We start from the raw sequence: 25915 nt of genomic DNA, 5'->3' as shown, positions 1-25915 counted from the left end.
AGAAGAGGGCTAAAGTGAAGGAGAAGATTGACAAATGTGTAAAAGAAAAATTGCTGGATTTTTGTGACGTCCTTGATATATCAGTCAATAAAGCTACTATAAAGAAGGTAATGTTCCATAATTATCTATTACGGCATGGAATTTATAAAATGTGCAGTAATCTTACTCGTGTCAATTATTTATCCAGGAAGAACTCTCCTTAAAGTTATTGGAGTTCTTGGAATGTCCTCATGCTGAAACAGAGACCTTGCTAGCCGAGGAGAAGGTAAATCTATATATGTTTTTGTTTTTGCATGTGGGTGCCTGTTACCTATTTTTTTAAATGTACATGATGAATCAGTTTGGAATTAACTGTACTCATCTCTTTCATCAAAGCAACTCAAGGGTAAGAAGCGGAAGAGGAGTACTGGCTCACCAAGCAAAAGCCCAAGTTCTTCTAATGTGATTCTACGGAAATCTACAAAGGTTTTCTCTGTTTTTAACCTATAGGGCTAATTATAATGAACAACAGTTGTGGGATAGTGTTAGTTTGACAGACTGAGTGTCTTTGCTTACTCTTTTTTCATAGCACTACACAATTTCATGAGTTTTGGTAAAAATAACCGTAAAAAGATCTTTCACATGCAGAGAAAAGAATCGGTTGCTTCCTTTTTGGTTGTATTTTCAGAATATTTATTGCATTATATGTTTCCATCTTTGTGAGGTTGAAAAATTTGAGAGTGACATGTTGGAAATACAGTATGCTAGGTCATCTTAGGTAACACGCAAGTTCATATGCAGAAGATTCCGTTCACCATGTTGACTGTATGTGTCCTATGGTATTATATTACATATAATTTTTTTCCTCATGCATTTCTTCCTTTTTCTTGTGAGGGGGGAGGGGTACGGGTGGTGAAGGTATGTAGGTGCAATCTGATTTCAGAAATAGAATTGCTATTATCTTTGTGGTCCTGACTTGCAAGTGTAGAAAGTATATCTTGTGAGCCTATTCAAATTGGCCCAAACTAGTTTTGTCGCATACATGCCTCCAGCTTATGAGTTTACACCTTCAACTATCAAAAACCTATGATGGATATATGACACTGCATGTGAGAGTGACTTGAAATGGCTGGTTATGGTTTAATAATCTTTGTGATTGTCTCTTCTATAATATTTGTTGGAATTTGCTTTAGGTTTCTATTTTTCACTGCTCTTATCTGACAGAAAAAGAAATTGGATTTTGAATCTGGGAAGAAAAGGAAGTCCACAAAATTTACAAAACCCAAACCACGTCTTTCTCCCTTTTCTTTCTAATTTGATATTGCTAACTCGATCAATACCATTTTATTAGAATGATGTTCCTCTAGTGAATTTCACATCTTATTGTTGGATTAAATATTGAACGCAGACCCCTCTGCAGTCACAGGAATATAGACTTATTTATAGTTGAAGTATATATTGTAACTCTGGGTAAGTGATTTCTTTTTCTTAAATTATAATACGTTTCAAATTATATCAAATAATTTGAATAATTTTTTTCCCCTTTGCGATGGATTTGCAATGGATGGAGGTGAAGTTATGTGCTGACATGCTTAAAAATATGCAAAAATGACTAAAATGTTATTTGACTGCTAGGATACATTATTTCAAATAGACATGACTACAGTACACTATTGTGACTTTATTTACTTCTTTTTATATATAATGCTTATTTTTCTTGCTATTGTATCGAATGATGCAATAGTCATTGCTTCACATAAGTATACGACTTACTTTTCCCCTGTCTCTCTCTCTCTTCTGCTCTGTCAAGATCAGGGTGGTGTTGCACTTGCTCCTCCTCCAGTGTCAACAGTTTTGCCTTCAGGACCTGCAGTGAAGGTGCCAGTGGATATTGAGCCGCCTACTCCAATATCTGGTACAATGTTGTTGGCCACAGTGAAGGGGTCAACGAGCCAAACCATTCATGTTACTCCAGACTCACTGAGGTAAAAGTACATTGCTTTATGATATACATTTGTGATTTTCTTAATATTAAATTATTCAGACCTGTGACTAAGTTTGATTTAAGTTTTTCCAGTGGCCAGCCTAATGTAGTCAAGACGATTGGATCAATCATCTCTGGTTATTTCCTAGGGGCTTGGATTAGCTACAACCAAGTGCCAGTGGAGGTTCGAGATTTTTGGTTTCGCTCCTTCCAGGTTTGTAAATTTTGATTAGTCAAATTATTTTGCTTTCTGTGAATCCATTTTTCCAAACAGTTGGAAAGTGTTCAAAAATGTAGATTTGCTTGTTTTTGCCATCTTGGCCTATTTTGAAATTAACATATAAGACTTACTTTTATATATATACATATATATTTATATTTTGAATATCAGGACACATTTCCCCTTTCCCATGCCAAATTCAAACGTCACATGATTACATATTTACCTTTATATATCCCAATACACTTCACTTATCTCAAACTGCCTCATTCAACTCCACCATTTTTACAAAATTGTTGGGAAATAGATATCGAAGGAAGGGTTACATATCATAGTTCCTCACTCCATGACATTGCTTTTCTAATTATTTTGTGTAGAAATTCTATGCATGGGATGTCTCTGATACTGTGGAAATGAGGAAAATGTTCGACAACAAGGCAAGGACATGGATGAGACAAACACTGTATCGTGCAAGGAGAAAGGGGCAGAAGATGTCTTGGATATCTAATGAGTATTGGAGTCAGATGCTATCAAACTGGGCCAACAAGGGTTTTCCGACGAGCCAGAAGAATGAGGCAAATCAATCAAACATCCCCTCTGCATGGGTAGCATGCAAGAATGGCTCAGCTCTGACGTCTCAAGATAAATACCAAATGGTGAGGAAATATATTTTATTTATCTACATTTTGTTCTTAAATATCTTTTCTCTTAATCAATTATTTCTGTTATAAATTCTGATAGGAGGAGTTGCGGATGCTGTCTACTCGTCTCGAGCAGTTAAAGAGAGCCTGGAAAAAGGACGGCATATGGAATGGTCCACTGGCAGAAGAAATATTGGTACACAGATGAAATTCTTTATTCATCCCATTTATTTATCTTATTTTTCTAATAATGTGGTAAATAATGTTATAGATGTTATTTTCCTAAATGTAGGAAGCTTATCACGGGCTATTAGAGGAGTGGACTAATCAAGACCCCAGTTCCGCAGAGTCAGTTGCTAGCGCCAACATCAATGACGCTGACATCCAGCCAAAGGCAAATGATGGAGATAACGATGATAGGGTGGTTAAGTCGAGATCCAAGCCTAAGATGGTAACACCCTGTGCTCTTGCGCTCACTACCTATCAACATTCACAGGCGGAGGCCACGGATCAAAGGCTTGGAAGTCTTGAAGAGAGGATGGAAGATTGCTTCCGGATGTTGGAAAAGGTAGTGAGTTTTTGCAGACATCAATTTGGTGCTGACTGCATCCCTCTGGACATCTTGGCTCCTTCTGCCAAGCTACCATTGCCCGGGCCATTTCCTCCGGTTGATGCTGCAGATAAGGATGAATCTGATCGGACAGTTGAGAACACAGATCACAAGTAAGACTTTGATGGTTGTGTAATTATCACATTAGATGTGTTCGTTTTTTGTATTGACTAAAATTTGACAGTTATAATATACTCTAGCTCAACCATATATGATTACAGCGGCATGTCCGTTCTTCAGCACAGCTATTTCTATCGAATTTCTTGCTCTTATTGTCAAATTTCAGCAATGGAACGTTTTTGTTCGTCAAAAATATTTACGACAGTAACAAATATTATCAAATCTTCATTTTACTACAGATGATTATTGAAGAAATTTTAGTTGCAAGTAGTGTTTGTTTATGGGAATCCATTGCAATTTCATATCTTTTCCACTTAACCTATTAATGTTAATTTACTTCTACAGTAATTTAAAATATTGTAATTGACCATTATAAAAAAAAACATAAGAAAAGTTGTGCGAAATATAATTTTATGCAGAAGCATGTCAATTCATTTCATTAATTATAAATTATAGTAAAAGATTTTGTTTGTCTCCTATAGAAGATGTATATTTTGCATATTGATGTATGAATCAGAGGGCAATAATACACTATACATTTCTTTGTAATATATGTTAAATTCGAATGCAATGATTTGGATTTGAATAAAAATTTTATAGAAATAATTCGATATTCATCAATATTTTATAAAATATAATTCAAAATGAAGGTTAAAATATTTTAAAATATTATTCAAACAAATTCAAAGCATATATTACTAAAAATGTGAAATCTTTAATTTCAAATTTATCATTTTAAATGTAGCCATAATAAATATTTATTTAAAAACATGCCTTCGAAGATCGTGAGTCGGCTCATAAGCTTCTTTTATTTTATTATTAACATTATAGCTCGATTAACATGTAATGAATATCATCATATTTATACGTATCATGTAATGATACAATGAAAAATCTATTAATAACAATAGTTACAATGATAATAGCATTAGCGATGAAGATAATAATATGAAAATAGTTAAAAATAAGATTATTTTTTCAGTTGTCGTGCGTGTATAACAAAAAATACTACTAGTAATAACATATAGTAATTGTTTTCAATACTTGCACTTTTTATATAAGTAAATGTAAATCATGATTTGAGCTCGATAATTATAACAAATTAAAAGTCAAGCACTGGCTAATGAGATAATTCAAGTCAACCCGCTCCTACGTAAGTCTGGATTATCATATTTGGGTTCAATGACAGACTTTAATTTTATGAATCTAGTCAGAATTCAAGAGATTCATCCTGTATAACATTTAATCAATATATTTAATTTGTTAAATCAATTTTTGTAAGTTAATCGAAGCTGGTGCATGGCTGTGTGGTCTTGGATGGGGCAAGATAGTTTCGGATCAAATTAAAGACAAGTCGATGGAGTTGATGAGTTGCTAAAATTAAGCTAAGTGGGTTTTGAGTCTTACTCAAATTAAATCAAACATATTTCAATCTCATATTAGGTAGCACTCAAGAAAAAAATTATTAGATATGTAAAAAACAAAATCAACCAAAATTTAAAACATATATATATATATATACATATTTTGTGTAAGCTTGTAATACTCTGATGTCAAATTCAGATAAAATTGGTCTTAAACAAACTTTTGACACACTAGTGTATTGTACACGGCGCTACACTGCTGGTACTTTCACTTTTTACGGAAAATGGACTGTGGAGTGACACAAAGCGCCCGGGTAAAAGATATGCAGATTTCAGCCAAAAATTTCAAACCTCATGGCTCCAAATGTACCCGCCTTTTGACCCAAATATTTTGCCCTAAATTCCTCAATTACCAACTCATTTTTCACTCAGAATTCCATATACCCACATAGTAAGATCTCCTACTTCCTGTTCTGCATCAGAATTGCTCCAAAATCCTTGTGGTCCGCTATACGTAGACACGTATAACTGCAGACTTTTAGGGTTTTGTTAAATCCTGAGACTTTTATGGCTTCAGAAGAGGAGACCACGGGTGGGACTGGGAAGCAAGAGGAGGAGGACCCAACTGAAGTTGAGAAGAAAGGAGAAGTTAAGGAAGGTGCTGGTGAAGTAGAAGCGGAAAAAGTGGGAGAGAAGGAGGGGAATCAAGAGAAAGAAGAGGGGAACGAAGAGTCGGAGGGAAATGAGGAGATAGAAGGACAAGGAGAGGGAAATGCAGGGGAAGAGGAGGAATTGAAAGAAGAGCAGGAAGATGGAAAGGGGGATGAGGAACAAGCAGAAGAGGGACAGAGCGAGGACGAAGAAGATGAAGGAAAGAAAACGGAGGAGGAGAAGACTGAGAAGAAAACTGTGAAGAAGAGATCGAGAAAAGTGAACAAAAGTGAGACTGGAGAGTTACCGTCACCAAGAACACCGGGGAGTGAGAGGCCAACGAGGGAGAGGAAAACAGTCGAAAGATTTATGGTGGGTGGAACTGCAAGGGGCTCCGCCAACAAGCCTTTGGCCATTGAGAAGGTATCATGATCGCCATTCGTTTCATAATCATTACTACGAATTGCAGCTTACATGATAGATAATTCTTGTTTGTATCTGAAATGCTTGACACTGAAAGAGGAAATAAAAGGGAAGGTATTCATGGTTTTGATTTGAATAAGTACATATCAACGGAATTGTGTTTATGTGATGTAGAGTGAAAAAAGATTAAATGGTATGTAAATCAAGATTATCTGTAGGCAAAATGCAGTTGACTTGTAAGTTCTGGCTATCTTATAATTGAAAGTGATGGACTCTATTGGTTTGCAGCTTTGCTGGTTGATTTAAATAATTGTGATGTGAAGTGATTTTATTAATATGACTGAAGAGTAGTGGATTTTCTTGATGATAAATGAAGATCTTGTGTGAGCAATACTTGAGTGGTGAAAAAATCTTGTTAGTATTTGAACAGCTATGGAATCTTTTTGCCCTATGAAGCAAGGAATATGGCTTTTATTTGATTTGTGATAAAATAAAAAATAATACTACTATATATCTGGAATTGGTATTGGGCGAGATGGAAACACAAGTAGATTGAAATACTTTTTCTTTTTCTTTTGGTATTTAGGTCAATACCATGAAATTATTTATGTTGCGTTCTTGTATAACAAGGAAACAATTTTAGTGTGGTGTGTTTGCCCTGCCATTTATATTTACCCCTGAAAATATTGGCATATAAATTTATCTAAGCGAAGTGGTCCTTAAATGACTCTTTCCTATTAATTTTCTGCTCAACAGGAACCACAGAAAGAATTACTAGTGTGTTGTGTGTTTTTTGTCCACTTCTGACTCTGTCTCTCTCTGTCTGTGGATGGGATTGGAGGCAATGTTGAGGTTATTTGGATTTTCTGACCAATATTTATATTGATTCTATGGCGACAGGGTCGAGGCACACAACTTAAGGACATCCCAAATGGTATGATTTTCATGTCCACACTTGAATATGCATTTTCTTTTGGAGGATAAAATGAAATGGGGCAAAACCTTGTTTGGATTTAGCTACTACCTTGTCATGTGTGATTTTGGTATCATGCTGATTGGTGTAAGATGGTCCTTCTGGAGCTTATAGTACTTCTGTAGTTCTGTTACAGCTGCTGTGCTTTGATTAATGGCTACCTGTTTATTGAGGTTATCATGTTGTACCTTAGTGGATGAAGGTTTGAGAGGCTATTTGGTAATTACAAGTTTACTTACATGCATAAAGTGCTTCTGGATGTCGAAACGTTTGATTATTTATATTCAATTCTGCACATTATTTCTAGCATTATGCAGGAGAGATTTTCTTGTATCCAGTAGGAGGTTCCCTGTACTGTGTTGTTTCTCTTTAGTCTATGCTTACAAATTTCATGTATAACAAGAGTTACCACTCTTTACAGATTAGCAGTTTGCCAGTTGTATTAGGATCTGATTTAATTGTATGTAGTCAGCATTTCAACTTTATCCTGAACAGGTCACAGGACATTAAATTTGACTAGTTTAATCTATTACTTCCTATAATCATTTTTAAATAGCTTGAGATATGTTGCGAACTCATCATATGGGATGTATAGGAGAACACTTTACAGTTGTTCTTCCTCGCCCTTTGCATTACTGGTGTCTGTGACTGTTGATATTTTATGAAGTAATAATTTTTAAGTAGATATTCTGTTTTGAGAAACTAAGTCCCTTTGCTGTGATCTCCTGAAATATTAAGTGGCTTTCAAGTTGTCCAAGAGAAAAGCTGATGAGAACCTGCAGCTCCTTCACACCATTCTATTTGGGAAGAAAACGAAGGTTTCCTTTAGCCGATACTTCTTTCAATGAGCATTTTATTTGGTTTATATTAAGCATTTTCTGGAGTCTCATTGTGAAATCTTTTCTTCAGGTGCACAATCTGAAGAAAAATTTAGGCCTCTTTTCTGGTTTTGTATGGGTTGAGAATGAGGTAGTTATTCTTTTCTTTTCCTTTTTTCACCTTTTTTAAGGTTTCATTTCTCAAAACTTGAATCTGAAGCTGAAATGGGTTTGATTTAGATGGTTTCATATGATATACAACATAGTGCTAATGTAATCCAGGAACGGTTGCTAGGGAGATCTGGCCATCTTACTATAACCATGCAAGGATGGGGACAACTCATTGCTGATAGTTAATACTACTACTTGTCCATGTTCTAATAACTGAAGTATGCATAGAGAATACTGGAGGAAGGGAATGGGTGATGGTTGTTGTGCCTACGGTGAATTTTATCAGGCGACTTGTTAGATCCATGACAAGACACATGCTATTGTCTGTAGTTTGTTCCAATTTCATTTGTAAAGTGTTACACGGATCTTAATGTCCACTCCACCTGATTATGTAATTATTCAGATGTGAAATCAAATGCAAATAGATGTTTGCTGTCTGCTTGTTTATTCAAAATAATGCAATACACGTCATTGTATGTGGCCTGAGTTACTTTGTGATTGATCTGAAATTAATTAGTTTCCTCATGCCTTCCGCTTTGGCAGGAAAAACAGAGGGCTAAAGTCAAGGACAAACTTGACAAATGTGTTAAAGAAAAGTTGTTGGATTTCTGTGATGTCCTTAATATTTCAGTCAATAAAGCTTCTGTAAAGAAGGTAATGTCTTACAATTAATCTATTATGGCATTTATGGAACATTCATTCATCTTATTGATATCAAATAATGTTATCCAGGAAGAACTCTCTTCAAAGGTATTGGAATTCTTGGAATCTCCTCATGCTACAACAGATACCTTGCTTGCTGACAAGGAAAAGGTAAATCATCTATGTGTTTGATTTTCTGTTTGTTGTTTCTGTGTGTTAAACTTTTTTATAATTGTACATGGATTATTTTAATTATTAAGTGGTCTTTTCTCTTTCATCACAACATCTGAAGGGTAAGAAGCGGAAGAGTAAGGGCTCAGCAATCAAGAGCCCAAGTTCTAATGCAACAACTGGGAAATCTACAAAGGTGTGCTGTTTCTCTTCCTATCATGTAGGACTAGGCATTATAGTTGTCGAATGAGGAAAACTTTTGTTTGATAGATTGATTAGGATTTTGTAGCACTGCACACAATTTGATGACAGCATCTTAAACACATCCAGGGCTTCTTTTTCCCCCTTTTAAATCGGTACTCTTATGTTCATTTGACATGCAAAGCCAGAGGTCTTACGTCTACGAAAACTTAAGGTCATAGACTGTTCTTCTCCTGTTGGCATACAGAAACTTTCTTTGCTGAATGATTTCCAGCAGGCGCTCTTTTTTAATTATTCTTGGTTCTTTCTCCTTTTTTTTCAGTTTATTTACTCGCCAGCTACAATAATGACTCAGTATATGATATTGATATGAGTTTGATATCAGTTTCATTTATATCCCACAGGTAGAATACTGGATAGAACAATTTAAAAAAGTTTAAAAATACAATTTGGGTTGGATTCAACAATGCACAAAAGCATGATATTTTTTGTGTTAAAAATGTCGTCATATAGGCTAAATACAACTCAAATTGACATCAATAAAATACCAAATAATCATCAATGTTTAGAATTTGAGGGTGTCTTGATCGCTTCTTTATTCTACTATTCATATTCTTTTCTATATAAATGAGAACATACAGTTTCTAAAATTCAACAAAACTATAGAACAGATTGTTGCAATTAAGTGCTTATGATAATCCGTGTCACAAAAATTTTGAACTTTACAACATTGATATTGTTTATACAATGGAAAGTAAAAAGTAAACTCATTTAACATGTTTTAACTGTTGATTTTATTACTGGGCAGTAGTATTTTAGTTGAAAGGAGTACAGAGATTTTTTGAAAGATACAGCATTAAGAAAAAATTAGCTTTCGATGTTTATCTTTTTTTTTTTCAATATGATCCAGTTCTCCTTTAATATGAAGAAGCTATCTAGATTAAGTGGATAATCATATGATCTCCATGCTGTACCTCATCCATTTTTCTTTTTAGTTATTGTTTCTGCATACTCCATTGTGTTATTCGCTATGTAGAGGTGTGTATCCTATAAAAATTTAATATCCTTATCCATGTGTACAACTACCTAGCCATATCCTTTGCCTAATAATGTATGGTTCTATTTTCCGAAATATCTGTTGCCTTACAAGATCCATCTCTCTCATGGAAAATTTCAGGGTAACATGTTAAAGATTATGCTTGGTCATGGTTATGCAAAATGTACATAGGCAGAAAGCTGTACATTTACCATGCTGCTTCTGTTGCTGTGATGTTATTAACCTTAAATTTCTATATTCGTGCTGCCTCACTTCTTGACTTGCAAGTGAAGAAGTAAATATGTGAGACTATTTGCACTTGGCCCAAAACAATCAGCTCACAGTTGTCATATAGATTGCTCCTGCTTGTGAATTGACACGATCACCTGTCAACACTATGTGGAATAACTAGATTTGGTATGACACTGTATAACAGTGACATGAAAACTTTGGGCTGATTATGATAGTTTATGTATTTGTCTCTTGCATTATGTGCTTTCAGTATTTAAGGTTTATATTTTTCGCTGCTCTTATCTGACATCTAGAAGCAAAAATTGGATTCTGAATCTGGGAAGAAGCGAAAGCATTCTACTGATGACGAAGATGATGATAAAAGTGAACCTTCACACAGTGAGGCTGATCAGGATGATGACAATTCAGATCCTGGAGCAGAAAGTGACCAGGAAGAGAATGACTCAGAAGAAGAGACAGATGAAGATCAAGATAAACCCGAAAAACAGGTGGTTGTTGAGAAGGGTTCTTCTAAGAGAAGTGCAAAGAAGGATAGTGGTAGCAGAGGTGTGAAGCCTAAGGCTGTTGGTAAAGGGAGCCCTTCTAAAGCTTCCAAATCCTCTGGTAAATCTAAAAAATCACCCAGTTCAGTGTCAAAGAAAGAAGCTGCTGAAGCTGAATCAAAGAGTAAAAAGAAGGCACCCTTGAGTAAGAAACAAAAAGTTGAGAAGGAAAGTGAAAAGGATACTAGTACACCTGCAAAGGGTGCATCTTCAAGTAAAAAAAAGTCAACCAAGTCCTCGGCCAAAGTTTTGGAGGAGCAAGGTATTACTTTTCAATATTGGATTATAGATCAAGCTCTTAATAATGAAATGCATAGAGGGCAGTTTTTTGGTGGTGGAGGATGTTCATCTTATATGCTTGAACAATATCTATTTCTATAATTCTACTCTTAGTATATTTGTGGCACATTCACTCGTCAGTTTGATAACCATGCTGCATGGAGGTAACTTCCATAATTTGACCCTGAACTATATCATAAGGTACATTCGGTAGAAATTATGTTCGACATTTCTTGATTCTAGTGAATCTTCACTTGTTTCTTTCCAGAATTGCCAAGTTTAAATTTCTGGAATATGTATTAAACTGTCTCATGATTCTGAGTTGAAGTTTTTGGAATTAATAGGGGAAGAGAAAAATAGCAAAGAAGTTGAGAAAGAGCCCACCACAGAAGAAATGCATGCTGTAGTAGTGGATATACTGAAGGAAGTAGATTTCAACACTGTAAGTGTGCGCTTTTGTCATTTATTCCATTTTATACTTAATACTTTGTTTTATTATCTACAATTTATGAGTTTCTTCGTATGCAGGCAACACTATCTGACATCCTCAGACAACTAGGTACAACATCCCTATTAGCGCTTGTTGCTACTACAAGATTACTTCCAAATCTTCATTTAAACTTGCTGACTATTTTGAGTGGGTGTTTATCAGGAAACCATTTTGGGGTAAATTTGCTGCATAGGAAATCAGAAGTTAAAGCTATAATTACTGAAGTAATAAATAACATGTCTGATGATGAAGATGAGGACGCGGATGCGTCTGGAGACGAATCAGGAAAAGATGGAGGGGATGATGAGGCTTAGATTCATCAAAGAAGGTTTCCCCTACAATTGGTGGTCCGCAATATATTAGAGTTTGATTGCCAGTTATCTCAGTAAAAGATCGTTGATCTTGGACCTTCAAGAGTTCCCTGAAAGGGCCGGTATCATCATATACATTTTGTTCTTATAATATGCTGCATTAGCATTCAGATTTTGCTCCCTTGTAGCTGTACTTCAATTTTCTGAAAGTATTTTGATAAATTATAGAGGGCGGGTGGGTGATGTGCAAAAACTAGGAATTATATGCTCTGTAATAAATGTGAAATATTAGTAGACCCTTTGTGCTATCAGTAGCTCCGTCATGTAAATGATCTAACATAACAGTCTTTCGACCAAAATTGACAAGATGAATTATTTCTTTGAACATGTAAACTGTCGTATTTTGATGCAGTGTATGGTGTGAGAGCATAATATATGGAATGTTAGAGTTATTTTTGTTGTATGGCTATTCTGTATTTCTTTTTCTTGGTTGATTTGTATATTCTACAGCTATTAAAAGAATTGAGGTAAATTACGATGAGCTCTTATGATGTATGGTATTTACAAATATTCTCTTATGGGTTTGGTGAATTATCAAATTCTCAATAATTGGTTTGAATTGTTAGTCTTAGTTAGGTTTCTATATATATTTTGTGTAAATTGATTAGAATGTTTTGTAAATTATGAATTATAATTTTATTAATGTTTTAAAATTTTTTGAACTTTTTTTATGAATTAAGTGGATTTTTTTTATAATTTTTAAAATTTTCCATCCATTGGTTTGATTTTTTTCTTTACAATTTTTAATTTTATTATATTTCTTTAAAGAATAACAAGGGTAAAGTTGATAATTTTAGATTTTTGTTTAAGAATTATATAATTTTGCCAAACTTTAAGTGTATTGATAATTTTTCAAATAAATAGGTATTTGTAATTATATTAAATATTAAAGGAAATTGTAGTAATTTACTCAAAAAACTAAAGTGCTTTACTGATAGTAGTAAGTATTAACAGACATGCTATGCTAATCATGATCTTAATAAGCGATAGATTTTAGCTTTTTTTTTTGTTTTTTATTGATTAAATAGGTGCACTATGCACTTCAATGAGATAACTAATTTATCTAATTTTTTAAATTTTATATTAATTAATTTTTTTTGTAATGTGATGTATTGATTTATATTTTTAAATTTTATTTATAATATATTTTAAAGTATAAAAAATTATTTATTATATACAAGTTTGAAAAAATATGTCACGATGATTAGTATTTACAAATAATGATAAGGAAATAATCACACAAAAATGTACTCTTTAGTTTTCTACAAGCTTTTCGTCTTTCACGTGAATTTCTTGCCATTGTTGCCGACATATGTCTGTATATACCAACTATAGAATACATCATTTTAATTAAAAAACATTTATATATTTCATGACTTATTGCCAAATATCGATCATCATTCACTGCTCTTCAAAAATAAGAATTAATTCTGGAGAATTTAAGTATATTTTTAATTTATTTGAAGATATTTTTAAATTACCTACATTTGGTTCGTACTATTAGTTAATTACTTAATTTAGTTTAAAGTTAGAGTATCAACAAATTAATTGACTGAATTAGTGTAACACAACAAATGTAAAAAGCCAATTAAACTTTTAGTTAATTACTAAGATTAATTGATTAATTTGTTGAATTATTAATCTTACTGAATTTATGAGTCTAATCAAATTTTAGTTGATTCAAAGAATTACACTTGGAATTCATTCGTGGTGATGGGTCTCAAAAATTCATTTAATATGAAGTTATTTAAAATTTTTATTTCGAATTTTTTTCCTCAAATCCAAAATCTTTCATGTGAATGGAGCTTAAGAGAATTTTAAATAAACATTTCTCAAAGTTTATAATGCTGATATTTTGAAATAATAGATCATTATATTAAAGTATTCACAGACTAATTATATTTTTTATAAAAAAAGAAAATAAGATAGCCCTTTTATTGAGCTTAAACAATGCACATGAGTTAGGTATTATTTTTGAGAAGATGAAGATTTTTCATAAACCAGAAAAATGTACCTTTTCGTCTTGTCTGCCACATTCATTCATGCTACACTATCAACAAAATGCCAAACAATATCATCAATAATTGTACTCCTTTTCTTTTTCTTTTATTTTTGGTTTTGTTTATCCCTATTTTCTTTGCTATATATAACTATTCTTACTATCCATATCTTGGAAATATGATGCATTACGTAAAATTCAAATATTTTATTGTAAGTCGGTATTGTATCTCATTTTTACACTTCATAAATGTATGTGACGTAAATATTAATTATACACATAAAATATAATATGTGATGGGAAGAGAACTACTAATTTACGAAAAAAATTTCTAGAACATCACTAATTTGTAATAAAAAAATTACACGATTATTCTTTTATCTGACAATTTAAATTTTTAAATAAGGAAATCGTTGGTCATGAAATCAGAGTTGGGCTAAATAAAAAATTTGGTGTCTGAATCTTACCACCTATTTGTGAAAGAAAGAATACACGTGTAGAACTTAACACCAATTAATACTACCAGTATTGGGTGAAATTTCGAACATTGAGAATGATGGGCTAATAAAAATAGGGCAATGATAATTACATGAAAGAATTTTGATTTTGATTGAGGAATCCCAAGTTATTGATTTTGCTTTTTGATAAAGGATGTCTGCCACAAAAACAGAATTTTATAATATTTATTTATTACCTAAATGCAACATATAAAAATCTGACAATTGAGTAACTCTGAGCAACATTTGAAAAATAAAATCCTTCTTTAGACACTTGGAGTTGGGGCTGCTTTCACCGTGTTTAGATTATTTCTTATTCACTAAAATTGATATCCTTCTCTTCCTTTAATTTTTCACTACATAACACTGAGTAATATATACATAGAAATGGGAGGTGCAGGCAGCAAAGCAATAGTATGAAAAATGGAGGAAATTAGTGTGGAAAATTCAGGAGATTTTCCGATAATCGACGTCTCTCTCCTGCAGCAGAATCCTGTGTCCAAGTCCATGGTTGTCAAGAAAATCGATGAAGCTTGCCGCAGATATGGTTGCTTCCATGTAAACTCACTCACAACCTCGAAATTAAGAAAAGCTCACATTTTTTTGCCTTGTTGTTTTAATTAATTTGGTAAAATAATATTATTAGTATATAAAATTGAATTAGAGGTGATTGTGGGAGTGAATTAATAGATATATATATATATATATGTGTGTGTGTTGGTTGGTGTGCAGGTAATTAATCATGGTGTGGATGATTCAGTGATAGAAGAAGCTTTAAATGTGAACAGGAAGTTCTTCGAGCTGCCGCCGGAAATAAAGGAGGAGCTTTTCTCAGATGACGTGAACAAGGTGGTGAGATTTCGTAAAGAAGAAGTGGGGGGTTATTCCAGGGATTTCCTCAAACTATATGCTCATCCGCTTCATCAATTTCTCTCCTCTTGGCCAACCCTCCCTCTTCTTTATAGGTATTTTATATGTATATATATATATAGAGAGAGAGAGAGACTATAGTTTGATTATTTGTTTTTATACTGTAAATTAATTGAGTCTAGTTCCAAATTCTATATATGTTTATTGGAATACTCATTGCAATAATTTCTGTTCATAATAAATTTATAATAAAATATTTTACTAGATTATGTCCTTAGATTTTGCATTTTGAAATTTATTGATCTGAAATTCCAAAATTATATTTTACAGGAAAAAAATGGGCTTGTATGCCACAGAGGTGAGGAAACTAAGCATTCAACTCTTTGGAGCCATAATGGAGACCTTGCACTTAAGTGAAACACATCTCAAACAAAATTTTGAACAAGGCATCCAAATTCTTGGCATAAATAGCTTTTCTCCATGCTCAAGATCAAACATAACGCCTGGTTTATCTCCACACTCCGATCACAGCTTGATAACCGTTCTTCTCCAGAGTGGGCCGGGACTTGAGGTCATCGAGTGTGGGGGGTCGTGGAAGAATGTTCCTCGCCTCAAAGGGTCGTTCCAAGTGCTCGTCGGAGATCATTTGGAGGTGCTAAGCAATGGCTTGTACAAGAGTGTGTTGCATAGAGCAATCCCAAGTTGTAGTGATGCTAGGTTGTCTATAGCCAGTTTTCATAGCCTAGGAATGGATGAAATAGTTGAGCCTTCTGGAGAGCTGGAGAATGAAGGGAGATATAGGGGGAGCAGCTTAAGGGACTTTCTCAATCATCTTGCTTCTGGAGATACAAGGCCTTTCATTGAGACACTGAGGATCACTCAAATGGAATCATGATGATCTTCGGTTTGATTTATGTTAACGTAAATTACAAAGGCTCTTTTGAGATTTGTTATAATTATAAATACTCTTTTATTGTTTAAAAAATTACAAATACCCTTTTAGAATTAACCGCCGTCTAACAAATACTGCCTCGTAAAAGTCCATTTTGAAGGGTATTTGTTAGTTGATCGTTAATTTCAAAGAGATATTTATAATTTTTCAACAACTAAAAAATATTTGTAATTACAACAAATTTTAGGAAAACCACTTATAATTTACCCTTTATGTTATCGTAGGAACTCTTGATGGCAACAATATTTGATTATGATGTAAGTTTATTTAGTTGTGTCTGTAACATCAAATGAGCGTCCGTTTGGTATTATTTTCATTTTCACAATCAATGTTTTTAAGGGTTTTGTGTTGAATGATGATGTTTTCGGATATGAAGTATAAATATTTATTGTATTAAATAGAGAAATAGTATTTAATGGATGTAGGTCTCATTACATCATGTTAATTAATTAGCTAAAAAAAGTTGTAATTATTTTAAATTAGTGAATTTAGTCCTATTCATTAATTATGAGGATATAAAAAGTTATAATTTAAATAAGGAGGACTTTTATTGTTTAATTTCAAAATTAATGGATGTGATGATTTCTGCTAAAAAGTATAATTTTTAGGTTTGAAAATGATAGGGGTAGGTATATGAAAATGAAACAAGTAATAGTTGTATGATCGGGGAGGGCGATCACAATCACAAGACAAACGCTTTCTCAAAATTACATGCATTACGTCTACAATATTTTTATTTATATTTTTTGATTTTGGTAGATATCAATGCAATTTTTGGCTTAAAAAACCCAATTATGCAATTTTCTAAATTTCATAACTTTAAGGTACGCTTCATTGTATATTCATTCATATACACATTTAAATTATAAAAAAAAAATAAAGGTTATAATGACTTTTCTGAAATTTATCAAAATTATAAATATCCATTGTTATTTAAAAAATTATAAATAATCTTTTAAAATTAATAGTTATCTAACAAATACCGCAACGAGTCTCGAAAGAGAGAAAGAAGAGAAGTTGAGACTCAAAAAGACTGATTTTTAAGACTCGCTACATGTTCCAACTTTTAATTTTTGGAGTCGAACCTGCTCCATTCGCGACGGGTATGGGTGGGATATGAATAATAGTAGTGTGTAGAACACGATATGCCTCCCCCATGCTGTCAAATATGCCAAGTGGCCTGTTCACAATTAAATGCCTTTGGATATGATTGGCATATAATACGTCCGATATAATGACTTGTCCTATGAAGTTCAGTGGTGGGTTGGACACTTGGACTTCACACACCCTCAAATTTAAAGAATTACCTTTTAATATTTATAAACAAAATATAAAAAAATTATTTTTTTTAAAACTACTTGTAAAATAATCAGTACCATACATCTAACTGTATTTTTCAATGTTTGCATAATATTTTTTTTATAGACAAATTATTTTTGTATTGATATTTTTGTTGACTTATTATATATCAACCATTATTTTAGTAGTTGATCTGTCAAATAATTAAAAATTATGATAAATATTTTAATATAATTAAAAATAATAATAAATATTTTAGTTGTAGTTAAGAGGCCATTGAAAATAATATTAATTATCTATGTTCAAAATTTAATTTTTTAATGTTGATTTACTTCACTAGCATTCACTTGTAGCATATTTTTTATAGTGTGAATAATACTTAAATAATCTAACATATTTATAAAATACAATGAAAAATCATATCGCGAATCGTACTTCATCCTAAAATTTAAAAAGAAAAAGTAAGTTGTCGTATTCGTATCGTATCGTGGTGTCTTTGTTGCTGCATTATTGGTGGAAAAAGAAAGTTAGACCTAGTGGTATTTCCCAATTTTGATGCAAAAATCTTGTTGGTTCTTTCAATGTGATCAGCAGCAGCTTACACACATTAATGGCTATTGTTGGCCCACATAATAGAACATAAAATTAATTTCTTTTGTACATTTTAGGTAGGAGGAGTGATGAGCAGAAGGAATTTAATGCCATAAATAAATGTATATATTTATTTTAATATTTAGTATTTCACCTAATACCTTATTTCTTTCCGCAGGCAGCTCAGCCAAAGAGTTGGTGAAATAGCTGTACCAACCCACGTACACATTTCACACAATTAATTATCTTGGATTTTTTTTTTAAATTAATGAATTAGGGATATCACGTTTTCATATTTTCTTCGTATTTTTATTAATATATTCTTAATTAACGCATTTTTGTAATATGAAAAAATATATATATATGATATTACTCCCTTAATTTTGTGAAGGACTTCTAACTGAATTGATTTTATAAGAAAACAAACCAATATTGCTATTTTTCGTGAAAATTAATAACTATATATAAGTCTAGAAAAATAATTAAGCTATAAAAACTTTTAAAAAATAATGTCGTATTATCATTGTGTAACATTAAGAATAAATGTAACAATTAATACTCAGTTGTAGGACTTGATGCATACAATATAATAACGTATCATATCTAATTAAGTGTAGTATTATTTTCAAAAGAAGAACAAATTGTGATAAAAAAAATTGACATTATTATTAATTATATGTATTAAGTGACTATAGTCCTTATTTTGGGGTAGATAGCTGCGCATTAAAAGCATCGAAAATTCTTACTCGGATCAGGTTTGGTCAAATCAAACCAATCACATAATAAGTGCATTAGATTTGTTTTGTGATTGATCACTTTCTCTAGACTGTAAATTAATAATATAACAAATATATTATACTTGTTATATAATTAATTCAAAATTCAATGGAGTCAAATTCAAACTAAAATTTTCCTTTAAATGAATATAATATATGCCCACCGCATGCTACGTACAACCAACCTAACATCATCCACATTAATGTCACCATTATTATAATATCTCTAACAATATATATATATATATATATCTCCAAATAATTAGGTTGATTTTATTCAATTTTTTCACCACTATATAAGAACATAATATTAAAGAAAAATTTATACGCTGATATTAAAATTATCGTTATATATATACATATATATAAAGGCTTATGTACATATTTTATTTTATCAGAATAATAATTTTCATAATGTATTAGTGACGATATTTACATAAAAATTGTCATCTGTAATAAGCAGTGATAAAAAAGTTGAGCATAAAAACAACACAATTTATAATTCTGGACACTATGTAGAGAAGTAATATAGTAACAACTAATATAATTGTAATCAATTTATATTGAGGACGAATTGTTAATATAAATATCTCATTAATTGTCTATTGACAATTTGTATGTACAATTTTCAATCCTAATAATTATATTATGAAAAAATCAGAACTATTATCACTAAAAATATTTTTAGTAGTAATTTTAAAATTATAATTTAATATTTATTACAAATATATATATTTTTATTATTGTGTAGAAGCAGTTTAAAAGGTGGCGTGGTCTTATAGAAACTCATAGTAGCAAAAAGGGGTATCAATTACTTGTCCGGAAAAGATGGCACTCTCCAGCACTCTTAACAATGCCTACAAACTGAGCGTAGCAGCCCTGCAAACTGTGGTTCCGACAAATCCAACTGATCCAAGACGATCCTTCAGACTCACCGTCCCTCAGAACCTGAGCTCTACCGGAATTCTGCAAAGGCGATTCCACGTACTTTTCTGCTACCACAAAACCAGGGATGAGGACTCCGGGTGGCTGTTCGCCGGCCGGATTAAGGAGTCTCTCGGACGGGCGCTGCAAGAACAGCCGTTGCTCGCCGGAAGGATGCGGCGGCGTGGAGACAACAGCGGAGATTTGGAGGTTGTTTCGAACGATTCCGGAGTCCGGTTGGTGGAGGCGAGCGTTGAGCTCAAGTTGAGTGATTTTCTTGAGTTGAAGGACAAGGTTGATGCTGAGGCTAAGCTTGTATTTTGGGAGGATTTCACGGAGGAGAATCCTCAGTTTTCTCCACTGTTTTATGTCCAGGTTCAAATCTTGGGGTATTATTAATTGATATAATCATGTTCTTGGAATGTCCCGTTTTATGTCCGAGTTACTCAAAATGGCATGCTATAAGATCCATGTTAAAATGGTTTTTCCCCTTATATTATGTTTTTCTATGTAAATAATAAATATTTTATACACGTGGAGTGTGTGTGTACTGAAATACGAGATGAATCACCAATTCGGAACAGAAGATTTGGACAACTTAAACCATTAACTGCAAGTGAAACGGCACGACCGATTTTCTTAGTTTGTGTTGGCAGGTGACGAACTTCACTTGTGGAGGATACTCAATTGGGATCAGTTGCAGCCTCCTTCTTGTTGATCCTTTTCTCCTGTCGAGCTTCCTCAAGAGATGGGCTGATCTCCACAACACCATGTTTTCAAGAAACGATCTGCCCGAATTCCCCACATTTTACCTTCCTAAGCTCGGAAAGTCCGGCAGCTCCGCCGGCATACAATTGGGATCCAACGCACGCAATAACGCTGCACAAAGCGTAACTTTCAAATTGCCGAAGAAGATTTTGGAGTTAGACGACAAGAATCTGGCTGCATTGTGCATCAAGGAGGCGGAGCGTGAGGTTGCTACAAAAATGGCCTCAAACTTCTCTCTATTTGTCAAGGCACCTTATGAGGATACTAAGGTAGAAATTTGCTCAAGACAATTATTAGAGGTTTCGGAGCGTACTACTTCACCGGGCGGGGTCGTTAGCGGTTTGAGTTGTGCAAGAACATGGGATGAACTGGGACTGGAGAATATATGTCTGAATGAAGGAAAGAAGGCTGTGTATGTGTCGTGTTGGATCAACTCAGCAGTTGACGAAGGTTGTGTGATGATTATTCCACCAAGTGATGAGAAGAACACAATGGGGCTCAAAATTATCGTCACCTTCTCTTAATTAAAGATTCTTGGAGAGAATTATTAATAATGTGGGCATGGCGAAAGTCACGAGTTGTGTTTCTTGAACTATTATATCATCGGTGGGTGTTGTGAATTTGTTGTTGTTCATGACAAGAGTTTGAACTGGTAATGAAAGAATTGCGTACTAGTTACTTTATTTATAATCGTAATTAATTTGTTTGTCTCTGTTTACCAATATTTTATGTCTTAATTACTAGTCTCTGTTTACCAATATCTCATGTCTTTTGACGTGTGCTTGAACGAGCCCAATATCGGCCATCAAACAAAATTGTCGCGTTATATTTAGATGGATGGATTTGGAAGAGAAAAATTCAAATTCCTAATATTAATATTATAAGTTCTTTGGATTTATTCAATAGTTTCAAATTCTTCGACTCTAGCCTAATTTGTATTAGGTTTTGTAAAATATCCATTGATCTTAAATTATTTTGATATCAATGAGGAATTTTTAGCTAGGGGTTTTTCTAACTCTTTTTTAATATAATTATATATGAATTTTATTTTTATGTATATATTTGGCTCCTCCGATTATTTTAGTTATCCCCAATAATGTGATGTTATGAGTTTGAAATAGCAAAGTCTAATATATAAAATGAAATTACATTTTTTTAAGGAAAAAGTATTATTTTAGTCCGCTAAGTATGCCTAATTTTAATTTTAATCCGATAACTATGTCCATTTTTATTTAGATCTAGTAACTTACGAAATTGCTTACTTTTAGTCCTGTGGCAGATTTTCGGACAATTTTATCCCTATGCAACTTTTGAAAGACAATTTTAGTCCATATGCACTCATAAAGGTAAAATTGTCCGAAAATCTACCAGATGATTAAAAGTAAGCAATTTCGTAAGTTACTAAACCTAAACAAAAATGGACATAGTTATCGGACTAAAATTAAAATTAGGCATACTTAGCGGACTAAAATAATATTTTTCCATTTTCTTAAAATCAGTGTTTACTTTTTAAATTAGGACTTTTTTTTTTTTTTGCATTTTTTACTTTCTTTATTTAAATTCATATTGATTGATGCTGCAATCTAAACATTAAATTTTAACTAAAATTAATAATTTATTGTAAAATGTTAATAGAAAAAGTTTGCGGCGAAATCAGCAGTGTAGAACCGTGGAGAAACATTCATTTATAGAAATCAAGAAACCATCACAATTCTAGACATCGACGCAACACTTGGTCAAAATATTGGTGACGGTTCCGATCCGTCGCAATTTTTTTTGCCTGGGGAAAACCTATCACAAATTTTGATTTGTAATGGATTTCTTTAATAATCCACTACAAAAGAAAACAGCTCCAAACAGGAATTTATTTATTTCTTTATTTTGATTTGTTTTGTTTTTTTGCTTCCGACCCTTTAGGTTGATCGATTGTTATATATAAATCTCATCGTTTTATTATTAAGAAAAAGAAAAAAAACTTACCCTATCAAGTAAATACAATACTATTTCGCACATTATTCATATCTATCAATTAAACTAAATACTCATTAAATTTTTTTAAATTTTTTTATCCAACATATAATCCATTCCGTCTTATTTAACAACTTATCGGATGAAATTGTAAAGTAAACGTCCCTTAGCTCTAGTACCATTTGAATGCTTCGATCGTCTCCAGCAATTGGATTAAATTTTTTATTGCAAATCATATTACATTTTTCGTTTCATTTTACAGATACAAATCATGTACGTATATAATTTTTTTTAAATAAAATTAATAATATAATTTTTATACACGTAACATAATAAAAGATAGAGCATAAATTGGAAAAGAAAATCCAGTCCGACACGCAATGCCGTCATCCATGACGTCCCAACGTAATTGCTCCCTCCGCCCAACCACTTATGGCAGGGGAATAAGCCATCGCCGGGAAAGACGTCGTTGACACCTCTTTTCTAGTAATTAATTTCATTTTCTCTGTAGCAGCAGAAAACTTGTACTAGGGGCAGTTCGGTACCGTACTACCACAAAAAATATAAATTAATGGTATAATATTAAATAATATATTTAAAATTATCTTTGAGAATATATATATAAAGTGATAATAATTTTGATTTTACAACAATAAAATTATTCATAGTAAAGATTGTGCATAAAATTATACCAATTAGTGGTACATATTAGTGATAGTTTAGTAACGATAAAAGTGTTTTTTTGTCACTAATTCTTATTATAGTGATAACTTCTAGAAATTAGTTGTCACTATTTTACAAAACTTGTTATGGTTACAAAATAAAAATTATTATAACTTAATATATAATTAATAATATATTAAAATAAAAAATAACAATATATTAAAATTATACTCTATCTTTTTTTTTTCAATAACCTTCTCTCTTTTTCCTAGTGAATCGGTAGTAAAAACCACCTCATACGAGAATTGGAGCAAAAATATAATTTTAGTCCATTAATTATAAGGTGGTGGCAATTTCAGTCCTGTCTGATTATAAAATTGCAATTGAGCACTTAATTAAAAAAAGTGGAACTTTTGATCCAAATAGAGTGGAAAAAACTACGTCGGTTCAAAATTGACAACATAGGGAGTTTCAATTTTTTGGGTCGCTTTTGCTAACATATCATGAGGAGCTAGCATAAGAAAAATAATGCAATTTTGCTCCTATAACTATAGGAAGTGACACATTTATTTATTTATAACATCACAGGGGTAAATTACATTAAATTCCTGTTTTAAAATCATAAAGTTCTCGATTACAAGTTCACAATCAGAGAGGATGAAAAGTTACACCATGTATAATTGTAGGACCAAAATTGCTTTTTCCCATAACTAGTTGAAAAGGCTTCCTAGTTCTTCAGCAGCTTCTGTTTTTATAATCTATTCAATTATTTCATACTTTATTATCTTCACTTAGATTACGAAAAAGTGACAAGTTGGATAAAATAATGGGAAAACAATTACACGTTGATTTAGATAATTATCTGTCAAAACCGCTTCAAGCCTCAAAAGTGTAGAATATATATAGGGGGGGTGAGTTTCTTTCCGGTGCAGGTTCTATCAATATATCGCCCTCATTGCTAACGACAACTGATCATGCTCAAATCAAAACAAATACACCATGATAACTTGAAGTAACAACGTAGGAAAGTTGAACAGGACCCATTCCTGCATTAATTACAGATACAGGATGGTTGTTCCAAGTGCAAATGCCAGTTCATGTTCAATACAAATCCGCTCACTTGTCAGCGGAACATGTTTAGCTGTGCAGCCTTATGACATCATTGTACTCGTAACCAAGTTCATATATTCACATAAACGTATGTTTGATTTACAGCTACTGCTGAACGATCAACGCTTTTTACAAGATTGTGAAAAGCCTAATCCTAAGTAATTAATTTCCGTACCCAAAGTCGACACAACCGATCTCTATGACAAATCCAATAGTAAGCGGTTGATGAAGGAACACGCAGCATTATTGTATGATCTTACATTGTGTGTATAAACTTAAAAGTTGTTAATCTTGAGCAATCGTGGTGGGGTGAGAAGGCCATAGGAGCGGTAGCCTTTAGCCGAGCGGCTCTTACCAAGACGACGGGCGGGATTGAAAGGGCTGCAGGAGCCATACCCGCAAGAATACTGATCAAAGTCTTCGCCGCAACTGTCCATTTCGGCCAGGACTTTGCAGAAAAGATCGACTTCACAGGGGAGGAGTAAAGGGCCTTGGTTTTTGAAACCGTACTCGATTTCAGCGTCCTCAAGCAGCATCTTGAATGAAGGGTGGTTGGCAAACTCGGTCCTGATCACGAACCTTTGTTTCTCCGGCCCGACGTATACTGAGAAACAACCGTTTGGGGTCGTCGCCTTGGCTGTGTTGCTGTTCCATGAGCGGCTTTTGGTGAACTTTTTGGTAGTGGTTGTGGATGATGACTTGGCTCGTTTGTTGATGGATAGATACCTCTCCAGTTTCTTGAGTATGGAATTCGGCTTCTTTTGACCGTTTTCGACTTCTTCCATGGCATCCAAGCGTGGGAGTTTAGTGTTTGGTGTGATTGAAGTGGAACTAATTAAGACAGATCTCAGTGAAGAGAATATATGTGGTTGTTTTGGTATTGATTTAGCCTCTATCATAAGCCAAATTGGACATGGATCTCATTCTTGGCTCTGTTGTGTTGCTCATTATTTTGAAATGGAAGAAAACAAGGCTTTCGGAATTGATATTTTCGTGTTTGCATTCATATACATGTGTGTGTGTGTGGATGGAAATAGATAATAGAGAAGACAGAAGTTGAGAAAGTGATAAAGATGGAGGAGGTTGAGGCATAAGTTCCCAACTGGGCAATCACTGAACAAAGCAGCCAACATTGTTATATAGATACAAATGAGATTATTTCGACCCTTTTTCAATTTTTATTTTTAATTTTTTTGGTTGATTTCAGTATATATATATATATAATCAATGAGGATATTTCGTCAACCATTATAAATTGATATAGAGTTTATGATAGTGCAGACTAAGGGGAGGTTGTTTCCAGGGAGCCTCTCTCAACCTATATATATATATATATATATATATATATGTATATATGCAGAAAGAAGAGCTAAATACTTTAATGTTATTGGGATTTCATCCACAACAAGCTTATTTTTTTTAAAAAAAAAAAAAATTAGTCGAGTCACAAATCACATCCACAATTTGACATATATTTGTTCTGAATTTTTATTAATAATATTCAAATAATTAATCCGAAAAGTGCTGCAACTTTATGTTGTTGCAAATTATTATTATTAT

General features: G+C 32.9%; 5 protein-coding genes across 6 annotated transcripts in view; 4 read left to right on the top strand and 1 right to left on the bottom strand.

The window, feature by feature from the left end:
- LOC105166081 overlaps window positions 1–3676 on the top strand; it is a gene marked incomplete in the record, with an annotated part of 7885 nt that extends 4209 nt beyond the window's left edge. Inside the window, 8 exon segments of the mRNA XM_011085308.2 lie at window positions 1–107; window positions 188–265; window positions 376–465; window positions 1795–1964; window positions 2057–2177; window positions 2561–2839; window positions 2925–3020; window positions 3117–3676. Of these exon segments, the coding sequence (XP_011083610.1) occupies window positions 1–107; window positions 188–265; window positions 376–465; window positions 1795–1964; window positions 2057–2177; window positions 2561–2839; window positions 2925–3020; window positions 3117–3551 (1376 nt within the window).
- Window positions 5270–12330, top strand: LOC105166074 (DNA ligase 1). Its single transcript, XM_011085296.2, has 11 exons — window positions 5270–5992; window positions 6893–6926; window positions 7704–7783; window positions 7875–7934; window positions 8498–8608; window positions 8687–8767; window positions 8889–8963; window positions 10550–11060; window positions 11422–11519; window positions 11606–11636; window positions 11730–12330. Exons 1-11 carry the CDS (start codon window positions 5486–5488, stop codon window positions 11879–11881), a joined length of 1740 nt encoding a protein of 579 aa, XP_011083598.1. The 5' UTR covers window positions 5270–5485; the 3' UTR covers window positions 11882–12330.
- On the top strand, window positions 14671–16569 carry LOC105166064 (protein DOWNY MILDEW RESISTANCE 6). 2 transcript variants are annotated; one of them, XM_011085291.2, is made up of 3 exons: window positions 14671–14992; window positions 15223–15399; window positions 15635–16569. In XM_011085291.2, the coding sequence occupies exons 1-3, from the start codon at window positions 14961–14963 to the stop codon at window positions 16197–16199; spliced, it is 774 nt and encodes a 257-aa protein (XP_011083593.1). In that variant the 5' UTR covers window positions 14671–14960; the 3' UTR covers window positions 16200–16569. The 2 variants fall into 2 exon arrangements, with proteins under 2 accessions (XP_011083593.1, XP_011083587.1); XM_011085285.2 differs by having other exon boundaries at window positions 15167–15399.
- Window positions 19700–21332, top strand: LOC105166055 (acyl transferase 5). The gene is made up of 2 exons (XM_011085276.2): window positions 19700–20221; window positions 20503–21332. The coding sequence occupies exons 1-2, from the start codon at window positions 19751–19753 to the stop codon at window positions 21136–21138; spliced, it is 1107 nt and encodes a 368-aa protein (XP_011083578.1). The 5' UTR covers window positions 19700–19750; the 3' UTR covers window positions 21139–21332.
- LOC105166046 lies at window positions 24631–25140 on the bottom strand. The gene has a single exon (XM_011085264.2). The coding sequence runs from the start codon at window positions 25138–25140 to the stop codon at window positions 24631–24633; it is 510 nt and encodes a 169-aa protein (XP_011083566.2).

The sequence above is a fragment of the Sesamum indicum genome, linkage group LG1, assembly GCF_000512975.1.
Source record: "Sesamum indicum cultivar Zhongzhi No. 13 linkage group LG1, S_indicum_v1.0, whole genome shotgun sequence".
Taxonomy (NCBI): domain Eukaryota; kingdom Viridiplantae; phylum Streptophyta; class Magnoliopsida; order Lamiales; family Pedaliaceae; genus Sesamum; species Sesamum indicum.
The sequence above is the reverse complement of the archived record's forward strand: the minus strand, read 5'-3'. Positions and strand labels throughout refer to the sequence as shown.

Coding starts and splice junctions, on each gene's coding strand:
- LOC105166074 (XM_011085296.2), top strand. CDS start 5,486: ATGGCTTCAGAAGAGGAGACCACGGGTGGGACTGGGAAGCAAGAGGAG. Junction 7,784..7,874: donor TATTTGGGAAGAAAACGAAG/GTTTCCTTTAGC, acceptor TCTTTTCTTCAG/GTGCACAATCTGAAGAAAAA. Junction 8,964..10,549: donor CAACTGGGAAATCTACAAAG/GTGTGCTGTTTC, acceptor TCTGACATCTAG/AAGCAAAAATTGGATTCTGA.
- LOC105166046 (XM_011085264.2), bottom strand. CDS start 25,140: ATGGAAGAAGTCGAAAACGGTCAAAAGAAGCCGAATTCCATACTCAAG.
- LOC105166055 (XM_011085276.2), top strand. CDS start 19,751: ATGGCACTCTCCAGCACTCTTAACAATGCCTACAAACTGAGCGTAGCA. Junction 20,222..20,502: donor CTCCACTGTTTTATGTCCAG/GTTCAAATCTTG, acceptor TTGTGTTGGCAG/GTGACGAACTTCACTTGTGG.
- LOC105166064 (XM_011085285.2), top strand. CDS start 14,858: ATGGAGGAAATTAGTGTGGAAAATTCAGGAGATTTTCCGATAATCGAC. Junction 14,993..15,166: donor GCAGATATGGTTGCTTCCAT/GTAAACTCACTC, acceptor GTTGGTGTGCAG/GTAATTAATCATGGTGTGGA. Junction 15,400..15,634: donor ACCCTCCCTCTTCTTTATAG/GTATTTTATATG, acceptor TATATTTTACAG/GAAAAAAATGGGCTTGTATG.